The sequence below is a fragment of the Perca fluviatilis genome, chromosome 2 (genome assembly GCF_010015445.1).
Source record: "Perca fluviatilis chromosome 2, GENO_Pfluv_1.0, whole genome shotgun sequence".
In the NCBI taxonomy this organism is placed as follows: domain Eukaryota; kingdom Metazoa; phylum Chordata; class Actinopteri; order Perciformes; family Percidae; genus Perca; species Perca fluviatilis.
Window position 1 is genome coordinate 32387411 of NC_053113.1, and position 17594 is coordinate 32405004.

The 17594-nt window shown below is 40.8% G+C and overlaps 1 protein-coding gene across 1 annotated transcript in view; it reads left to right on the plus strand.

Moving 5' to 3' along the window:
* Nucleotides 1–17594, plus strand: part of ppp1r37 (protein phosphatase 1, regulatory subunit 37) — a 55781-nt gene that overhangs the window by 15638 nt on the left and 22549 nt on the right. The window contains exon 2 of the mRNA XM_039823641.1: nucleotides 8277–8374. Within this exon, the coding sequence (XP_039679575.1) occupies nucleotides 8277–8374 (98 nt within the window). The remainder of the gene's footprint in view (nucleotides 1–8276; nucleotides 8375–17594) is intronic.

Sequence of the window (17594 nt, forward strand, 5' to 3'; positions counted from 1 at the left end):
TTTCAAAGTGTGCGGGGACCTGTGACGACTACCCGACTGTCATTTCCAACCAATCCCATAATTTGTCCCGCCCCGGCTGTTAGCGACCCAGGTCGTGCGCAATTGACATTGAAATCGACCCTAGCAGAGCCGAGTTGATCGAGGAGGGTTACCCCATTCAAACACACAGTCGACCTGGGTATAACCCTGATTGAGCCATTAGTGTGAAAGGGGTATTAGAGGGCTGTCAGTTGTTGTAGGGTAACATTAGCTGCCTGCAACACAACAATTTGTCCAAGAATAAACTAGGTCAGTCAACAGGCTCAGTACCTATTCCAATCAGTCTTCTCTCATAGTTATGTAACTTAACATTATGCATGCAGCAGATGTGTGCAGACAGCAGGCCAGGTGTTTACTGCAGTAGCTTGACTGAGGCTGGTACCGTCCTTACCAAATTTCCAGGCACTGACAACATTTTTCTTAAGCTCTCAGCATACAGAGTATGCTGTATCATTCAAAACTAGTGAAACCAGATTGTGCAAAAAGAAAAAATTCAAGATATCATGCAAGTTTTACATTTTCAAACAAATCTTTTCTTTGTGCCAAGTCTCATAGTTGTCTGTCTCTGCAAATTGTGTTGCGTCTTCCTCACATGCAAACAGTTTGCTTGTTTCCTCCTTGTTGTTGGGAGTGAGGGGAAAAAGTGCAAGATGCGCTATGTGTTTGCACTTTGTTTCTTGTCAGCTAGACAAAGAGATAAAGGCACAAAGACAGTAAAACTGAGGAGGATGTATAGAAATTGGGTCAGACTTCACTCGTATACCTTCTCAACAATTACTTATCCGTGAGTACAGTAAACAGCTTTCTAAAAATGATCATTGGCTGTAGAAATGTGGAGCAAGTGCTAGCATTGGATGATTCTGTGCTAAGATGATGGTTGTCTACATTTATTCAGCGCCTTCATATGACCACAGCTTCTAGGGATGTGAGGTGCTAGCTCTTTTTTTGCACCTTGGAAGATAATAATCACATGTTTTTACAGGCCCTAAAGGTTTGGCTTCAACATCAAGTGCTTTCAAAGAATTTCATACATAAATAGTTGAGGCCCTTACATGTTCCTTTTGGATGCCTTTCAAAAAGTCTAAGCAGTGGAAAGCTCTTCTCAGAAGTTTGGAGAAGGGGGGCTGTCCATATCAACCTATTTCTTTGTAACTTTACAAAACTAGCAATCTAAAGGTCATGCTGCTTTTTGCAGAATCTGCCCAGTGTAAATTGGTTTAAACAAAATACTTCCGACTTCCTCCCCCTTATTATTTTTAATTAAACCATTATACACAAACTAGGATATGCCACAACTTGTGCACCACCTTTACATTCAATCTTTTATGTTCGGTAGCCTTAGTCTTAGCCTTAGTTTATGCTGCTTTATTGTGCAATGAGTAGCTTCTTGTCCTGCCTTGAAAGCTAGCCTGTCCGACAATCAGTTAAAGTGGAGCAAGAAATAAAAGGTTCTAATTCATATTTCATAATTAGCCCTATATGGTGATAGTATAGGAAGCATTCATACACCAGTTTACCATTAAGACTACCAAAAAAACTAAGTTGAGTGCTAAAGCACACTCTCCCACTGTGGGCACTCTGTGGGTTGATCTGGTCTGACCTTTTGTGGGCGCCACAAGAGGCTTTGACTGCAAAAGGGTTATTATGGTGTGCAGCTACAAAGGAGTGGAGATGTATTGTATTTTTAGCTGCTGCATTTACTAATGTTATATCTTTTTTGATGAGTTGTCATACTTCCATGGCAAGAGGCCTTTTAGGCAGCATTAATTGAAAAAAAAAAAAAAATAATGACACTATGTTACATTGGGTTGATAAGTGGATATGAAGAATTTACAGCATTTATTTAGGTAGCATTATTGAAAATAATTTAAATGAACAATTTCATTAAATTAGTTCACAGCTAGTTCTTCTGTTTTACAATTGTCTACTAGATATGTTTACATGAGGAAAATTCACATCAGTTGGTAACAGAATCCAAATAATGTGATTGCAGCCTGTGTCTGTTAGAAATTCAGACCTGACCGCATGTCTTGACCAAAAACCTAGTCGCTCAGCTCAAATGTGGAGCAGTTTTTTGGTGAAAGCAATTAATACAATTACTAGTTATGTGAAAAATACCAGGGTTTACCCTACCATTATAAGGCTTATGGCACGCGTTTCGCACAATTCCAGCTACGCAACAACCTACAAAGTCAATGCATAGATGTGAAGTAACGCAAATAAATACAAATGGTCCCAATAAGATCCCGCGATCAAACTTACACGAATGGCGCGACGTGATTATTCGCGTCGCCTTTGGTGTGAACATTAGGCGCAGCACCCGAGCCATTTTGGGCACCACCTAAGCAGAAATCCAATATATAAATCAATGTGGCCATCAAAACTAACTAAATTACTTTTCTCAGATCTAATGATTGTAGTTGGTCCCCAGCGAACTTCTAAACAGATATGATAATAAAAGTCCAAAATGATGTGAAATTGCATTTTCTTTTTTTTTTCTTGAGGTAGGACCCCTAAACCCCCTGCCAAATATGTTCACTTAAGTCTTCCACAAACCTAGGGAAAACACTGCACATACTGTAGCTTCTAAGTACCTAATGTCTTCATACTGAGATTAACTCGAACCTCACGTATGTTATTTGAAGTTACTGATGCCTGCCTTCTCTTCATTGTTGAAGTAAAATGACGTATTCATTTTTCACTGAAAATCCTGACCTCACCTTGTGCTTTATAGCTTCAGTGTCATTAAGGTGTGTAAGTGAAGTAGCAGGTTCCAGGTGACTGAACATCTGCTCATTTGCAATGCCTAGCTGTAAAAAAATCCAACAAAAGCAGTTTGACATACTGTAACTACAGCTCGCTCCTCGTATATGTGTTGTTGTGTACTTTTATGTACTTGTTATCTTAAGTAATCAATTTATAATGTATGGCAGGTATACCTCCCTTGTTGTCTTTAGTTTTTCCTCTCCCCAAGATACCGATACAATGGCATAGCTGTGTACTGAAGCACAGATGCAACGGAACCTTAATTTGTTAGGATAGAGTTTAAACGGGCATGGTTTATTAAAGAGCTTAGGAAAGGTAAATATGGTTTCCTATATTTGGTGTATTCACAATGCACCAGCCTTTTAGAGGGGCATACCCCAAGAAACCAGATTATACCAAATTGATTTCCAGATGCCCTGTCATGACGGGACCACCTACATTTGATTGCATTGATTTCCTTTTTTCTACCTTCAACACCATCTACATCATGAGGGGGAAGTATGTGATGGTTAGAGCTGAGGAAAACAATTTAGAGATCTATTGTTGTCGTATGATATTGATCAGTTTAATTGACTTGTTAGCACTTGTATGAATAATTATTACAAATAATTTCAGTACAGTATTGTTTCAACATGTTAGTTGGGTGACTGTCTTGCGTAACTCCAGCCTGTTGTTGATCCCATTGTTCAACTTGTTTGCTCCAATAAAGGCTAAATCTGCACCAGCAAGAAAGTAGTCAAAAGCTCATTATCATTCTTAACCATGAAGTCCAAAGTGCTTCGTTGACCTCTGTTGATCTGAGTCCGGAAGCTAGATGCTGTTGTGTCAGGGTCCTGCTTTCTTATTATATTTTGCTTACAAGCTCAGCTCTGGAAGCAGCAGGTGATTTTGTGTGTGTAGTTGCACAGTGGACGGTGGCCAACAACAATAACAAGTGGAAAGTGGGTGTGCTGCTGGTTTGTGTCATTTAGCAGATTCACTGAGTCAGAGCAGAGATGGACAAGTCCCCTGTACTATTTGTCTCTTTCTCGTCTTCATGCCTAATCCACTGTGTTTTTAAAGCAGCTGCCCTTCCCTTTATGCTTTCTTTCTCCTGTACAACTTGAACGGCAGGTTTTGTTTATTGAAGGGATGGTCGGGGCAAATTGGATTTATGAAAAGTGTGATTATTTGCTGCGCGAACTACGGTAACGGCACCAATGTTAACGTTGGTTGCGGGACGAATTGTTCGGGGCTAACGTTAACGCAACAAATATTACCCGATAGTTTTCCTGGTTGCGTCCGTTGCTGGCGCTGAGAAGCGCGCTGTCATTCATTACACAGTACACGAGAGCTGAGAAGGGTCTGCTGGCATCATGCATTACAATAGCGGCCTCTAGAGGCGAAATAAAAACTATCACTGATGCCTCGTGTTGTTTATTTTCGACACGTGTTACTGCGCGCTGCACGGAGAGCACATGCTGTGCGGAGAAGGCTGACCTCAGATGCGCGTTTAAAGCATCGACAGCAAAAAGGTATGTATACAGTACAATTTGTCATATCATTATAAAGTTATTAATTTATTGAATAGATGCTGCATTAGTAGAGAAAGAACAGCACAACAGTATGTTTGTTTGCTTTCGAGGCTGAGATGACGCTAAACATTAGTAGTAGGCTAACTTACCTCAAGCGGTTAAACACTGACAAAAATAAACGCAAGTCCGACCCAAATCGTCCACGATCCGTCTAGTGGCTGCCGCCGGAGAATTGAGATGTGTAGAATCGACAGCGCATTCATTTTCAAATCCTCAGTGGAGGAGCATCAACAACTGCCCGAAAGCACGGTAGCGTTATATGGTGGAGCGAGATAGTGAGTGAAGAGAGGGAGCGCCCAGCGACTTTTGAACAAAGCCGTGGCGTGTCTCATTGAAATAAAACGTGTTTTCGCCGATTCATCTCTAGAAATGCGACTGTAGCAAGCATGTCACTATCACTAACGTTATCCACGTTTATATTTACACGCAAAAATGATATATCCAGCTTCAAAAAAGTCTAAAAGTCGGAAGTTAGAACGAATGCATTGTGCAAAGAGTGGTTGCTATGGAGTTCTGTTGACAGTTGCGTTGAGTTCCGTTGCTCTGATTGGTTGTAGGTCTATCCAGTGAATGAGCATTATAATTCATATAAAGGACAAACTATTTACAGTTCTTCAAAAAAGGCCCATTCTACAGAGAATAATGGCGTCACTGTTTTGAGATTTGGCATACATTTGGGCCTTTTTTGAAGAAATGTAAATAGTTTGTCCTTTTATATGAATTATAATGCTCATTATGTTTATTTTTGCACTGGATGACTCCAAATATGTAGGAGAACTGTTTTAGACAACACACAATGTGTGTTGTCTAAAACAGTTCTCCTACATACATGCTTGTGTAGCATTGCTGTGGGTGTAATATCAATAAATATGAAATTATTATTTTGATTATTGGCAAAAGTGTCTGGACTTTTTTTGAAAAAAATTTATGTATTTTGTCAACTGTTTTATCCAGTATCAATTCTAAATACTATCGGTCGATTAATCGGTTATCGTCAAATAGGGCCCAACCTAGCTATCGGTATCGATAAAATCCACTATCGGTCGACCTCTATTTTGAACTCTGCTCTTTAACCGGTTGGCAGTGATATATTCAGCGATAAGTGGTTTATCTTTGTAGCTAAATGTCTTGTCTCTCAAAGAAAGAGGTCTATTTACAGATTCTCCTTTGCACACTTACTGTAATCAGACTTTACCTCTACTTCCTCTTAACCTGGTTTTCAAAGATGTTGTTTGGAGCAGTCGTTTCTCCTCCCTCTCTCCCCCTTCTGCGTATCTCCTCATCACTACTCCCTTCATACACGTACCAGCAGCACTGGGGGGAGTGCAATAAAACAAAGAAATGCAGGCAACAGCTGTAGCTCAGCTCTTAATGATCTTGCAGGGCCGAAGCTCACATCTTCTGTTTAACACCAAACATTTGACTCCTGAGTTGCTCTTTGTTACTGTTTTTTTCTTTTTTTTCTTTGTCCATTTTCACTATTTCCTACTTTCACATACGAGTAGTTTATTTTTTGTTGAGGTGTTTAATATAAGCTTCCTTACACTGCTTTATTTGATTTTGAGCACAATAGTGCTAAATTAGACCTTTTTTTTTTTTTTTTAATTCAGTCTCATCTTGCTTCCCTCCCCTTCTCTTTCTCTATCTAATGAGCTATGTGTGAAAATACTGTGTAGTAAGCATGGGACCCTTTCCCACCTCTACCTCCCACCCTTCCCTCAGGAAGTGTTGACACACACACACACACACACTTGCTCCACAGCACTCTGCACAATAACACTTTTCCAAGGACACAGTGTTCACTGGAACGCACACACTCTGCTGTTTACAAGACTGCGCTTTCATAAACTGGCAACAGAGGCATTTAGGTTAAATTCGTAGTTCTGTGTCCAGATACGTTTTGTAGATAGAGCCCAAATTCAGATTAATTGAGTAGACCTTAATTACAATGGCATTTCAGGATATAATAACTACATTAGCTTCCAACAATACCTTGGAAGCTAGCATGAATATTGGAGAGCCTCAACTTAAGCCACCAAGGCAAGTTATTTACATCCTTTTATTAATTAAATGATGAGTTTACACTTTGGATGCAGTGTAAAAGGAGCTATAGGATTTTGAAAAAAGCTCAACACCCAACAAGCATTTTTATCTCACTTGAAAACGTCTAAAGACTTGTGGAGCAGTCAGATGTATTTATATAAACAGTTGATTAAGGGTCAGTCTGTGACTACTTATGGTTAACTGTCTGAGGAAAAGTTAGGCTTGTGCGCAGTGTGCAATTTTAACAATGATTAAAAGTTATCAAATCTGATGCAGAGTGCATATTTGAGGCTTGCACCTATATAGTGTTGTATGTATCTTGTCACTGAACGTAGCAGTCAGCACATCGTCATCTAACCATTTTCATGTGCATACACGTAAATTCATTATAATTATATATATATATATATATATATATATATATATATATATATATAGTCAAGATTTGAGTGGCTGTTTGGGTGGCTGGTCTGGGTCTCAAAACAAGCAAAAGATATGTTGTGGCCGTTCTCCTTGTATTTATGAGACACTAATTCACCCTTTAATTTAGTCTCTCACACCATTATCTCAGACTCACTGCAGTATTGTCTCTTGTAGTACTTAACCCACGACCGGACGTTTGTTCCGATTCATTTAGACGGTGAATAACACAGTTGGTCAGACTTGCACAGCTGCTCATGCAGGTTTTTGACCTGCCTATTTGTACCACCAGCAGGTTATTCATTCTGACCTGTGCTTGTACAAAAATTACAGATTCAACCATCTAAATCTACGTGCTGAATCTATTTGTATAGAACGACAGTTTTTTTTGTAAAAAAAAATACAGAGCTATATATCGTGTATCGCCATTCAGCGCTAATGGCGACGCGAGGAAAAATTTGGGTGTACCTAAATTTTGTGCTGGTGCACCTAAATAAAAAAGTTAGGTGCACCAGTGCAATCAAGGCAAAGAGTTAGTCTGGATCCCTGCAAAGGGGAGAGGAGATGGAGGCGACTGAAAAATAAAGCGGACAAGTTGTCACCTTGGCGAGAGAAATCAAAAATGCTGACTGCAGCACAGTCGGATTCACACACACTAGCCCTATGTGTACAGTACTGTTAGTACAGTAGAAGCATAGGGACAGTTTCTGTCTGTATCAGCATGCACTGCTTACTCTGAATGTATTTATCTGTTACACAGTCTAAGATTTTTTTTATGTCCTGATCTTTCTGAATTCCTCCATACATGCACCATTTTTTCATTCTTTTTTCATTTCATTCCTCGAGTGCCTGACTTCATCTCTCAGCAGAGTCTCTCAGCCAGAACAGTGGGTCTGAATGTTGCCCAGTCATCTGACTGGAGTTGGCCCCTACTACAGTCTGGGAAGGCAGCAGCGGCTGACCCACACGCACACACCAAGAACAATACCTCCTTTTTGCTGACTTAAGTAAGGGAGCCCTTAAAGGGGGTCACGATTTCTGATCCTCTCTGTTAAGAGAGTGCTCCCAAGGCAAACACACAAACGGGCTACTTAAAAAAAAAAAAAAAAGACCATTTCCAAGTGTGTCCCAGTCCTAGACTTCATTATGTTGATAATTTCCTCAAGTCATGTTGGACATCCCTGCTTGATATGCATGATCTGTTATCAGGGCAAATCCAGCTGAAGCCCAATCCACCATTGCAATTTCTTGTATTGTTTGCACAGGTGTAAGAAGTGTGTGGACCGCAAAGCACACAAAATAAATAAGCGTCAGTTAACCGAATGATATGGCAGTGTTGTGTCATATGTCATATATGTGTGTGTGTGTGTGTGTGAGAGAGAAACAAACAAAGCAATAAACGCAAACCTAACCTTAATTTTTTGTGTTTTGCAGCTCAGAATGTGACGGTGGAGGAGATCCTCTCTTCCTACAAACAAGCTTGTCAGAAACTCAACTGTAAACCCATACCCAAAGTGCTCAAACAGATACAGGTGAGGTTCAACGTGACACTAAACACAGGTGAACGGACATATCAGCGCAAGAACACAGACTTAAACCTTTTTTAACACAAACTAAACATTATAACCTTCATACAGGTAGGTCTTGTTGTAGTTCTGTTATGTTAAGCTACATTAGTTTAAGCTAGGTGTCCTTATTAAACTGGCAACTGAGTGTAGTCTCTCTAGATATTTGTCCTTTTTTCCCTTACATAGTTTCGGCTGTTTTGTAACTTGATTCGTCGTTGCTGGTAATTATAAATAAATTAATAAATTATAATAATCATTTCAGCCAATGAGGAAGTGCTGAAATGCTGAAAACCATGCCAGAAAAGGTGGTGAATAAAAAGGGTAGTTCCTACTTGAAATTATGTTATTTGCCACCTCTAGTGAAACGTCATTATCTCCTCTTAAATCCATTGGCAGTATGGAAAGCCATCACAACCCCAGCCTGCTGAGCTCCTGCTTTTCCCCCTGTACGGCAGTCCTTATCCCCGCAAACACTGCTGTCGTGAAGCTGCCAACCGCTGCTTTTTGATGGCAAAAGCTTCAACAGGAGAGCGCAACTTGCTCAAATTGTTTTGCTAACCCCACAGACCGCAAGTGCAGTCACAAGGGCAGGATCCCATAGTAGTTTCCCACCAAAAAAGAAATTGTTAATAAAAAATTCAGGTGTTCTAGCTCCTTAAATGTTGATATTTGGTGATTTTATGTTATGTGGGTTTTAGAATTTGTGGTCAGAAAAACAAGCAATTTAAAGACATAATGATAATAAATTTGGGCTTCAGAAAATTGATGGACATTTTCTGATATTTTATAGACTGTTCATTAAAGCTATAGTGCATAGTTTCTGTCTTTCCCATGAGGCAACAACACTGTCGGGGCGTCCACATGATACAAGCCTTCCGTGATCGCGCACCACCCCCACCCCTCCCCCGCAGCCAAGGAGGATACTGAGGATTAAAAAATACATAATGGACTCTTCAGAAGAGGTCATTATCTTCGCTCAATCTTCTGTCGCCGGACGACACCAATTTCTAAACGCAGCCATGCTGAGAAATACAGAGAGTTTTGGAGCTGATAGGGCCCTATCTTGTAGCGCGGCGCAAAACCCAACACAAGTGTCTTTGCTATTTTAAGACCGTCCAGCGTCCACGTCGTTTAAATAGTAAATGCACCTGCGCCCATGGGCGTGCTAGTCTTACAGGGAGGTGTGTTCAGGTGAATTCTTGGCGTATTGCTATCTTGAGGTGGCGGGAAGTGATCGCGCCATTGACCATCAAAAACCTGGTCTAAAGTCAACAGCGCAGCATTTCATTCATCGTTATTTTAACAGCGAATTAGTAAAATGTGCCTAGGCTTATACACAACGCACGCACACTATGTTTGTTACACACACACAGGGAAGTGCAGCAGCACACAAACATACAAATAAAAATATTACGGTACATATCTGCGATCATAATAGCAATGCGCCAAGGTTCAAACGCGCCTGGCTTTTAAAGGGAAATGGGAGATGACACTGATTGGTTTATTGCATGGTACGCCCAAAACACACCTCTGAATTAATGAAGACACAGTGTACAGTGGCTTGCATAAGTTTACACACCCATGCTAAAGTTGACTAAAAAGAGGAATAAAAAAACATTTTGGAAATTGATCTTAATGCCTTATTTAAAAATATCCAACCTTTAAGGACACTCTTTGTGAATAAATAATGTATCGTAAATAAATAAATGTTCTTCCTTAAAATACAGGGGGCATAAGTATACACACACCTAGAAATTGGCATGGGATACTTTCCATAAGATCATCTCTCAGTGCAAATCAAACCAGCTATTAGGCTAACTGAAATAAAACCATGCCAATCTCTAGGTATGATGAAGAGTATGTGATGATGTGGGGATTTGAATTCCAAAGGCCAAGGGAACTTTATCCGGATGCATAGTATCTTGGAATAACTGGCCTTTAAAAATAAAAATCTGCTTGCCTCTATGGGAATTTAACATAGGGTTGTGTATACTTATGCCCCCTGTATTTTAAGGAAGAACATTTATTTATTTACAATACCTTATTCATTCACAAAGAAAATTGGTGTCCTTAAAGGTTGTTTTAGCCTTAACATTTAGTATTCTTTAATTGGCCTTATCACATTACAGTAATTATAAGAACAGGTCTGAATAGTAAGTGTAGTTTTGATAAAAAATATATATATATTTTATCAACACTAAACTTGTCTCTGAACAAAGAAACTAAAAATAAAACCTCAACTATATAACCTGTCCTGCTCTTACCTTTTCAAAACATTTGAACCAACACCCCTGTCCCTAGTGTTTCTAAACAAAAAAGAGTTTTGAATGTGTGTGTGTGTAGATGTACATTTTCCTGAAAACTTGACCTGGCCTACTCCCCAGGTAGTTAGGCAAGTGCCTTAGTCTTCACAATACAAAAGCCAATACACAGAATCAACACTTATCTTGTACTGGCGGAGCTTACAACACAGTTGCGTGCTACTCACATCAAGCGACATCTAGCGCAGTGACTGACAACTTATGTGTAGTTTGTAATGGCGAAATTGCTGCAGAGGCCAGCAGAGGCCATAACAAGACTGCAGGAGTGTACATACATGCTGTGTAAGTTCAAAACCACTGGGGTACAAATAACTACGTTTACCACAAGGCTTTATATAATAATAGAAACTAGTCCACTTAAGGCAGCACTGGGCTGTGCTGTGCAGCCAGGAGCTGAACAAGAAGGCTGGAAACATTTAGGAAGTTCTGGTAGATCCACCCAAAAGTTGTTTGTAGTTGTGAAGGTTCCCATTTGTGAGGTTGAACAAAATTTTGTTCTAAGAATTACATCCTAAACCTTTTCTTCTGGTGATGAAAACATTTCAAAAGCCTTTTAATGTGGTTTTAGGGCACGGCATGATGCAGAATGGCATGACTCTGGACAATGATATGATAGTATCCAGTAGAGAAAGGCCATTTTCCTTTTTTCAGCAAGGGTGGTTGTTACTCCCAACATGCCTTTTTTGTGTTTCATGTCTTTTTTCTGCCTTCTCTTGTGGGTTAGCCAGCACAGTCATGTGTCTCATAATCCCTCTGCATAAGCAGTTCTTCAAATCCAGTGGGGGAAGCCTCAGGGCTGTTTGTTTTTATATTTCTGCGGACCTCGTGCCTTTGTGCCAGCTCAGGACTAAAGGTGGTCCGAGCTCCCTGCCTGAAAGTCTGAGACTTGCCGAATCAATGACATCGTATAAATCACTTTGCAAAACTTATTTTGTTTTGAAACGTGCTTTATCAATGAAGTTTATTATTCATATGGGAATTATTATTTGTATTTGCTAATGTTAGCTGCCGACCAGTGGCGATTTCTTTAAGACTGCAAGGGAAGCTCAGCTTCCCCCAAAATCTCTAAAATGTAATGGTCAAATATGTACTATTGTGTTAACATTTTATTGACTAAAATGCGTTAGAATACATTAATCTCGAAGACGAGTTGGTTCAGAATTAGCTGACTCGATGTCCTTCTCATACATTCCCGTAGCGTCTCAGTGCATTTCCCTGTTGAAGCCTAGCGTCCGTTGACTTCAATGGGACTGCTTTGAGCAGTTTTTTTTCAGTGATTCGAAACTGGACGGTCATTGGATAAATGCTGCGATTATGTCCCGCCCACGGACGCTCAGCATCTCTGGGGGTCAATGGAGCAGTAGACTGGCCTGGACGCTGGGCTTCTGCGTGATGATTGGAGGGTCTGTCGAAGTTTTGATTGACAGCGATTTTGTACTATAAAAAGTCGCCGAAGCTGTTCAACTTCAAGCAGAGCTCATCTCAGTCCCATCGCGGATTTTGCAAGTGTAGTTGAAAGACGAACTGCTGCAACCTATTTCTTGGTATTTGCTTGGCGAAATTGCTAGCCAATTTTCATCATACATTTCATACAATTATACACCACATTCCTTGTTTCAGTTTAACCTAATTCCCACATTTCCTCCTATGAGTTTAATATTGTTTTGTTACATCGTTTGTTCGATCATTCATTCATACAGTAGGCTAGGCTAGTGTTGTAGGGGTGAACTAGCCAGCTAGCAAACTGCACATGATTGCAGACAATGCTAATATTGTCAACCTGATTTTGGCAAAGCCATTTGAAACTCTTCCTTACGAGGAGAAACTTAGAATTAAACAGCAGGGTTAGATCAACACTTAGTACCGTGACAAAGAAAATGAACTGCTGGCCATGCCTCTTGATGAAACCTTCTCACAGATATTATAAATTAGTATTATAATATTTAATTATTACATTATTATATATATATATATTATTATAATATTAATATAAATAAATGGACAATTTTTATGATGTAGGCCAAAAATGAGCTTCCCCTCTTTGAATGACCAGCAGCCGCCACTGCTGCCGACCGTTACCTTGAAACCATCCAGCAAATAGACGGTACCGTAGGGTGATTTAACGTCACCGCTCATTTTACACACAGTTTACAACTAACAAAACTAAACGCTGAGTGAACATTACTAGCTACGTTTTTCATGTTGGTTTTTGAGCGGTATGCACTCCCACTAACCTGGAAAACGGTTTTAAAACAGTAACATTAATACAGCGTGTCGGGGGAATACAGCGTTCTCCTGCTACGGGAGTCAGAATTAGAGGGGCCGCCACCGCAGCGTTCGCTAACATTAGCTTCTTGTCTCATCGGGGGTCTGATAAACAGTAAATTCATCAATGTCAGTGCGCCCAACACTATTTTCCAATAAACTGTAGCTGTCAAATTTCACGGGACCCGCGTAATTGCGGATTTCATGTCGCCGCTTGTCGGTTTATCACTTATTGAGTGAAGTAGCAGATGACAGTTTGCTTGAGTTCAGTAGAGCAGACAGCTCTACGACTTTATCACTTTTCATAAACAGCCGAAGGAACGGTGGTGCGTGGTGTACATAGCGGAATCCCTGTTGTGCGTCTGCCCTATTTCTGATACCATGGCGCTGGAAATTTTACCGTGGCGCACCACCACTATGCTATCAACATAGAGGAAACGCTGTGAAGGACCAAAAAGAGGCCTTTTTTGCAGAGTTTCCATGAAGCAATATGAGCAGATTTCTGCCTGGTTTCTTTGTGTCTAGAGGGAGATGAGCTGCATTTGTCCTGCCTCTGGACAATAATAGTGACCATGTAATTGTCATCTTTTAGCACAGACAGGCAATATTTCCACTGCCTGTGGTGGCAACACTCCCAGGTACACTGTCCTAAAATCGCTGCATGCAATATGATAATGCATAATAAAGCAATACGTTTCATGTGATTGTATCAAAAGAATAACAGTCTGTTAAAATGAGAGCCTCTGTCTAATAAAGACAAGGAGCTCTCTTTCCCAGCCATTACTGGGAATTTTAATGTTGATCTGATATAACTGATACTTAAAAAAACATGTAAATGCAACCGGGTATGTGCCTTTCTCTCTACTTGTATTTTTGTGGGAACATCCTGTCACCAAACCAATTCCCCTCTAGTCAAACGAAGGATTTGGCAGTTCTAGCGTTTGCAGCACGTTAGCACTTACTCCGGTTTGTTCTGTCACAGTAACTGTAGCACACACTCATAAAACTCTTAACCGGGCCTCTCCACTGGAGCTTTGCACAGTTGTACCTGCAAGTGTGTCTCCATTTTAAGAGTGATGATGTTGAAGCAAAGTGAGCCCCAGATGGAAACACATTTGTGATTCGAGAGACTGCAAAGAAATCCCCACAGGCCTGAGGCCTGTACTGCGGAGCAAGATTTGGCATTAACGAGGTAACTTCAGGTTCAACCCAGGGTTTTGTGTATCACGACGGTGGATCACTTGTTTCCGGGTTAAATCGCTATGGTAACTTATGCTGAACACCTAACCTGGTTGGGAGATTAGAGATCAACTGGTGTAAAAGCACCTCCTACTGACCAATCAATACTCGATTGATAACGGCGTCACCGTTCTTAGAAGATCTGGAGCTCTGTGCGCGGAGAGAGAGCGAGAGGTGCACTCATAAAAGTTAAAACATTTAGAGACTGACACCCCTGTTAACATTCCCCAATGGGTATTTTTATGAAAGATATAGATTTTCAGCAGAGGGAGTTCTATTTGTCAGCTTCTTGAGCCGCGTGTTGCCAATGCGCACATCGGTTTGAATTATGTTTTTTATATTTTTGATTTGCTCTCAAGATCGCTTACCACTGCAGGTTGCAACTGAAATAAAAGGCTAAAGCAACAACAGTTTATGGAAAGCACAAGTGTAATTATGGTCGGATCTTGTGCCTGACTGATGGGGAAGTGCTATTGATAAGCGTTGTGATTCACGTAGGGCTGCACAATTAATCGAATTTTAATCACGATCACGATTTTGGCTTTCCACGATCAAATTTGCGTGATCGAGCGATATTTAAAATGCGTCATTCTCTTCATAGAACAGTTTTTGCAAAGCCAATCGAGCGCTCCATAAACCACTGTCTGATCACATGTCTCCATGAGCCAATCAGAGCTGTTCCCTGCCTAGTTTCTAGATGTAGACAGTCACAGAGGACAGAGTAACGTGAGGAAAATTCCACAACAGGTAGCAGTCGGTCATCATAAGCCGGACACAATGTTTACCAGTTTACCAGTAAACGCAACGTTTTGTCCCGTCTGTGTTGTTTTTCAGACAACAGCAGTGACCAGTGCTAGTTTGTGTCTTTTAGCTCATAGCTTTAGCAGCGGACTGTTGGACGTCCCGCTGTTGGAATCCTACAATGAAATACAGACACACTACACTGTTTAGCAGTCAGCATTTTAGCCGTGTTTTAATCCAGTTACTACTGTGGGTAACGGTAGGCTAACGTTACCTGCTGTGTAACGTGTTATTAGTGTTTACTAGCGTGACATTCAGCAATGTTTATGTTGCCTCTAACGTGGGTTTCGGAGCATCAGAGCGCAACGCAGACATGTAAGTGGCAGTGTAATGAGCCACAGAAATCCGTGTAGCTATTTCGTCCGGTAGATACCAGGCACCACATGCGCCGTTAGCAGTCGAACAGAAAATTGGCGCGTTGCCTGTATCTTTCACGGCAAACATGCATGTGTGAAAGCGATCGCACAACAGCTGAAATGGCATACTCCTTCACAGTATCCTTCAATAAAGGAGGAATGTAGCACAATATGGATGTATTAGTAGGAATGTAGCACAATATGGATGCAAACGCAGTTATAATTATATAATTATGTGACAATAAAACAAGAAATAATCGTGATAATTAATCGTGATCTCAATATTGATCAAAATAATCGTGATTATCATTTTGGCCATAATCGTGCAGCCCTAGATTCACGCATTTCCAGCGTCGGCTATTTTTTTTGCCATCTTTCCTTCCTGTTGTAGGAAGCAGCGACTGTATTGCGTTTTGCCTCCTAAACCGTGTCTGTTATGTGTACGCGCGTCGCCGGATTGGGAAACCCTGGGTTGATTGAAGTAGTTGTTAACCACCGTCGTGACACAGTTTATGCAGGACCGCGGTTGTTAGGTTAGGTGAAGCCGGGCAACTGAAATAAATCCAGGGCATGTTGATCTGGATTCGTAGTACAGGCCTCTGGTCAGCTGAGAGAAAGAAGTTGGGTTAACATCTCAGCTACTTGTGGAAATGCACATCCCTGTGCTAAGCTGCAGCTGTGAACTTCATTTAATCCTACAGTCTGGGTACATTTCCACTGGGACTTACCAGACCAGGGATGGTCATCACAGAGGTGTTCCCTTTTTCCCTCCTAACATATTCTGCTTTTTTGCGATTGCTCGTTTGCTCATGCCTGGCTTCTCTCCATCCCTCCCTGCCAATGTAGTCTTCTGGTCCACTACCGCCCCCTCTCATTTCTGCTTAGTCATCCTTGCAGTAACCAGGCACATAAACAAGCCAGTCAGACCTAATGGCTGACCGATGAGAGGGGGGTTTGCATGAGAGGGTCAGCCTTTTACATTATTTTCCCTCTTTCACTCTAAATGCTTTCTTTATTAAGTCCAACTGCACTGCACACATGGCAGCTTGCCAGGAGTCCTACAGGTCATGTACATTTCTGTGAAAGTTGTGTCTGTGTGTTTTATAAGGGTCACCATTTAGAAGCTGCATGTTGAATGCCTGCTCTGCAGTAACTCCCAACAGAGTCTTGAGACCTGGACACTTGGTAGCCTTCTGTCACATTTCTGCTGCAGCAATTCCCTCAGGGACAAGTGGTTTTCTCTGTTATGCAATGTCTCACACTAAGACACACCTGCTTCTATAATGCCTTTTAAGCACAGACGTATCATTCTCATTAGGGATGAAGTTTAAAGGTCATGCAGGCTGGATCCTAGGTCAGTGGTTGTACCATTTGTTTAGCTTAGCTTAGCACAAATACTGGCCAAAGGCATAAGAGGTGCTGGTAGATTGATATTGTACCTTCAGACAAAGCCAGGTTAGCCAGTGTTTCCTACAGAATTAGTCTGTTTTTATCTTCATGTCACTCGTTCCCCGGATAAGCGGACGAATATGGATGGATGGTCTCTGGTTTCATTTTTTTTTTAAACTTTTTTTTCAGTTTTACATTTTAATTCTGTCACTGTTGAGGGGTTTGAGGGGAGGGGGCAAGGAGAGTGTTATTTACATCACATATTTCATTTAGGGAGAAGATGCAGGTTTATCCTGGTCAACAGGTCCTCTAAAGGACGCTTTCTTATCGAAGATCCAGCCCATGGATTTGGACTTAGACTTGTCCTATTTCTTTATTGACCTCAATTAATAGGAAATTGGCTTGTTGAAGGTTCTTTGAATAAAACGCAATGAAAACAGTGCAAATACATAACAGAGGCACAGTTTAGCAAAAGTCACCACAGAATTGTATGAACAAAGAAAGAGAACCAGTAGCTCAATATAGTCCACCCACAAAACACACACACACTCATACCACCACTCGTGCTGAGGCACACTATGCATCAAGCACTATTTTGGGTTCTATCAGGAAGGTATTTACATTGATAAAGTCATTCTGACAGGTGCACTTTTAATTGTAAGTGAAGATGGTCTTGCTGTTAAATTGCCCAAACTGTGTGTCTGGTTGTGTTTACATAGTCAACACCATCTGGTTAATAAAGAACATCTAGAGTTTTTTAATTATCTTCTACTACAGTGTGTTTTTTGTGTCAAAGTGTTTCCTGCTGATTGT